The sequence below is a fragment of the Dermacentor silvarum genome, unplaced genomic scaffold (genome assembly GCF_013339745.2).
Source record: "Dermacentor silvarum isolate Dsil-2018 unplaced genomic scaffold, BIME_Dsil_1.4 Seq902, whole genome shotgun sequence".
NCBI classification, from domain to species: domain Eukaryota; kingdom Metazoa; phylum Arthropoda; class Arachnida; order Ixodida; family Ixodidae; genus Dermacentor; species Dermacentor silvarum.
The window spans coordinates 151,754-155,983 of record NW_023606948.1 but is presented as its reverse complement, the minus strand read 5'-3'; the positions used below and the strand labels follow the sequence as shown (position 1 = coordinate 155,983).

At 49.2% G+C, this 4,230-nt stretch overlaps 1 protein-coding gene across 1 annotated transcript; it reads left to right on the top strand.

Annotated features, from left to right (window-relative positions):
- Window positions 1-1,218: 1,218 nt before the first annotated feature.
- LOC125942020 (uncharacterized) lies at window positions 1,219-2,409 on the top strand. Its single transcript, XM_049659927.1, has one exon. It carries the CDS (start codon window positions 1,219-1,221, stop codon window positions 2,407-2,409), a length of 1,191 nt encoding a protein of 396 aa, XP_049515884.1.
- Window positions 2,410-4,230: the final 1,821 nt, after the last annotated feature.

The window sequence follows — 4,230 nt, the reverse complement described above, 5'->3', positions numbered from 1 at the left end:
GCGGGCTTCACTTAAGGGGAGCCCGCGAGCGTACGACGCGTTCGCCGCTACGCCGCAAGCTTTTCGTACGCTATTCGAAAACTCCCTAATGTTTCGCACCTAGCTCAGCGCACAGCACGCGTCGCCTCGGCTTGACGCCGTGCCCCAGTTTGCTATACTAGGGCGAAATCTTGTACGCGTTCTTGTACGCGTTCCACGATGGGACGGAGGCGTTCCGTTCCATCGAGCCGCACGCGTTTCTGCATATGTTGCACAATGTTCACGTCTTGCCGCCGCATACAGCCGCAAACTGTTTTTTTAGCAAACCTCGCCGTCCTCACAAGCTCCAGAAAAAGATTACAACTGCGCGAATAAGACACCACGTAAGAAACACAGAAACGCCCACCCACACGAAGCGCAACGCGTGTGGGCGTGTTTATGTTTCTTACATGGCGTCTTATTCGCGCAGTTGTAACCTTTTTCTGATTCAATGACCCAACTAGCCCAACAACATGCAATTCAACAAGCTTCGCTTGAAAACGTACCTCACCTGCTGTCTCACACACGAAAACACCGAAGCAGCCGACGTTGACGAAACCTTCCCGCTGTCATGCCTATGGTCATGCCTGGGCTTCTCGCATGCTGGTGTGGCGAGTACTCTCGGCGCGAAATCGTAGATGCTGCTTATGGCAGTGCGCCTGAACAAAAATAACCACGTAAGGTGCGTTGAATAAATTATTTTTATGTATAAATAACATGTCAAATATAGGCGCATAATTATTATTTTGTAAAAACATTCTGTTTAATTGATGATAACTTTTTGTTTTTCGCACTTGCGTCCTCTGGCGTTTGGTGAGAGCACTAGTTTGTTACGTGGTCGTGACGTACTTCCTGAGGTCAGATTTCGCGCAGTGTCCTCTCTTAACTTTTTTTTCTTTCTCTATGGTATACCCCCCCCCCCCCCGTATTCATAAACGCTCCTCGACTTGAACTTGACTTGCCACCGCTTTGGGCAGTGCGTTCGAAACGCGTTGAAGGTAAGGCGGAGAGGCCACAGCGTCTTACACCAGCTTCTTACACGGGCCGTAACGCGCTAGCACGGACGCGTTAGAAACGCGCTAGAAACGCGGCCTTTCGTTTATGTTGGGTATTTATTGCCATCGTGGTGCGTGTGTCCATGTCCGCTTCGTGGCGTAGTGGAGTCGGCGTTCGGCGTTCGCAGCGTTCGGACGTGTCATCATGTGCTCCCTTGTAGGGGAGGTTTCAGCGGCCCGTGTGGGCCGCGGTATCAGGTGTACTGAAAAGCCGGCTGAAGATTACCACGTTTTTCTGCCTCATCTGCCCACAGGTGCGTCTGTTTTAAACACGGTGTTTTTGCATGGTGATGTAAAAGCCAGGCCATATCGAGTCGAGCATGTCCGAGACAGCCTTGCGCGTCTCTCACTGCTGCCGGAAGTGGTTGCCCTCGGGGCATACCAAATGAATCACCTGTGGGCAGTGACGTTTAAGGATGAGGAAGGCAAGAAGAAGATATTAGCGGCAGATGCGTTCAACGTTAAAGATCACCGCTGCATGGTCATCGACCCACGCGATCAAGGTGTCCGACTGAAGCTTTACTGGCTGCTTCATGGCGTACCGGACGATGACGTGCGAGTGGCTTTGGCGCCGTTTGGAAAAGTTACGGAAATCAGCAGAGACAAGTGGAAGGTCAAGGAATGCATCGACAAAGGATCAACAACCCGCTCGGTGACGCTGAAATTAAAGGTGGGCGTTACAGTGGATGACCTTCCTCAGCAGCTGCGTGTTGCCGAAGATATGGCGCTCGTCTTCGTTCCTGGCAGAGCGCCGCTCTGCCTCCGATGCCGTGGCACCGGACACATCCGACGAGAGTGCCGCGTTCCACGATGTGGGATCTGTCGGCGCTTCGGCCACGATGACTCCCAGTGCGTGCGTTCTTATGCCAGCGCTACAGGCCCACTCCGTAGCGACGTTGTGTCAGAACACCTGATGGACGCCGCAGACGCCGAAGAAGCTAGCAGGGAATACAACGACGGCGCGAAGACTGCTGCAACGCCCCCTGAAGCTTCTTCAGGAGTTGTTCAGGAAGCGAATGGTGGTGCCGAGCCCTCGGCTGCAGCATCGGAAACGATGCCAGAGACTACAACAGATGACGCAGAAACGAAGGCCGCAAACACGTCATTGTCAGTAGCGCAAGACGCCGACCAGGAGGTAACGGACGCCGAGATGCTCACGACCGGAAGTGTCGCTGCAAAGCGGCCTTACGAAGACTCCGACAACATAGGGAAAGCGAGTGCGTCCGGCACCGGCGAGCCTCCAACGAAGGCGTCGACTGGGCGGCGGTCTTCGGTTCAACCGAAGCCAAAGTTGCCGCCTGACCGTAGGGTGAACCCTACAACGCCTCCGCACTAGCAGAGGTGACGTTCCCGACGACTTCAACGAGGACCCCAAGAAACCCACTGTTGCGATGTGAGTAGGACGCCTGGCCAAGCAACCTCCATGAAATGGCGACTAACTTTAAATCTAGCCTTCGCGTTGCGACATTGAATGTGAGAGGACTGTGTTCGCGCAGGAGGCAATGTCAGATTAGTCGCACTATTTTGGAAAATGACGTTGACCTTCTGGCTGTACAAGAAACAAAAATTGAAAGTGAGGAGCAAACAGAACAAATGGTTCAAATATTTCGCTCTAGATACAATATATGTGTTTGCCATGCTGTTGGATGGTCAGGAGGCTGCGTCATTTTTATTCGCAATAGCATCGCGGTTGTTGAAAAAGTGTCCGCCTGCGATAGTGGGAGACTGGTTGCATGTGATTTTGTTTTTTCTGGATTACAGTGGCGTGCTGTGTGCATTTACGCACCAAACAAAATGCATGAACGTCAAATTTTTTTCAGGTATGCTGAAGGGTGTTTGAAAACAGAACGAAATATTGAGGTTCTAGGGGACTTTAATTGCGTCTGTAGAGCTGAGGACAAAACAACGGGTCTCAATGTGCGCGATAGAAGCGCTGAGCTTTTGAGTGCAATCGTGATTGAGAGAGAGCTTGAGGACATTGGTTATGTCATGACACGAGATGGCCAAGCACGATATACACATTTTCAAGGTGACTCCCATGCGAGGCTAGATAGAATATACATACCGGCGAAGTTTGTACCACTATGCTCCTCTTATGAAACACAACACCTTAGTTTTAGTGACCATTGTTTGGTCACGGTTACCATTGGCGAAAAACGAAAGGTTGTGAAGTTTAACTGGTTCCTATGGAAGTTTAATGAGAAACTGCTGCAAGATGAAGTATTTGTCACAAGAGCCAAAGCATGCCTTTCAAATGCCCTGCATACTGAAACTAACAGCTTCATAGCAGTGTGGGAACAGTTTAAATGTGATATAAAATTGCTGCAATTGATAGAGCGTGTGTATTACGTCACAAGGAAAGGCAACAAGAGAAACAGTTACGCAGTGAGCTGGAGTATATGTTAGGCGTCGGAAATGAAGTGCCTGGAGCGTTTAAAAAAGAAATAAAAGAGGTGAAAGTAAAGCTCGAGTTGATCGATGAAGATAAGTACCGCGGCGCAATGATAACGGCGCGTACTGAAAGATTGTGGCTGGGCGAAACGCCCACTAAGCGTGTGCTTAGTGAAGAAAAGTAGCATGCAGCAAATAAAGTGATAAATAAAATTCGATATCGTAACAAAATTACCCAAGAAAGCAAAGAGATAACACTTGCATTCGTTGAAATTTACACAGAGCTTCTTGGCCAAAAAATTTATGACCCCAAGCGCTTCCGAGTTGACTTTCTGTCCCTTATGCCGAGATTACAAGACACGGTTAGAGAGTCATTGGAATCTGAAATTACCGTGGCAGAAATTGAAGCGGCAATAGATGAATTAAGTAACGGCAAGTCACCCGGGCCGGATGGATTGGGTGCAGCCATATACAAGTTTCTTAAGACGGAAATGGCAATGGCTTTACATCGAGTGATCACTGAATGTTATGAAAAAAAGCAAGCACCCCTCTCTTTTAGGACAGCGGATGTAGTACTGATCCCCAAAACTGATGACCCTGCAAAGTTATTTCAGTTGAGTCTTACCGTCCCATTAGTTTGACCAATACAGATTACAAAATATACATGAAGGTGTTAGCTAGACGGCTCCAAAGCGTTATTCAGTCCCTTGTTGGCCCGCATCAAACGTGTGGTATTAAAGGTAGAACAATTTTTACAAACATACAC

Coding starts and splice junctions, on each gene's coding strand:
- LOC125942020 (XM_049659927.1), top strand. CDS start 1,219: ATGTGCTCCCTTGTAGGGGAGGTTTCAGCGGCCCGTGTGGGCCGCGGT.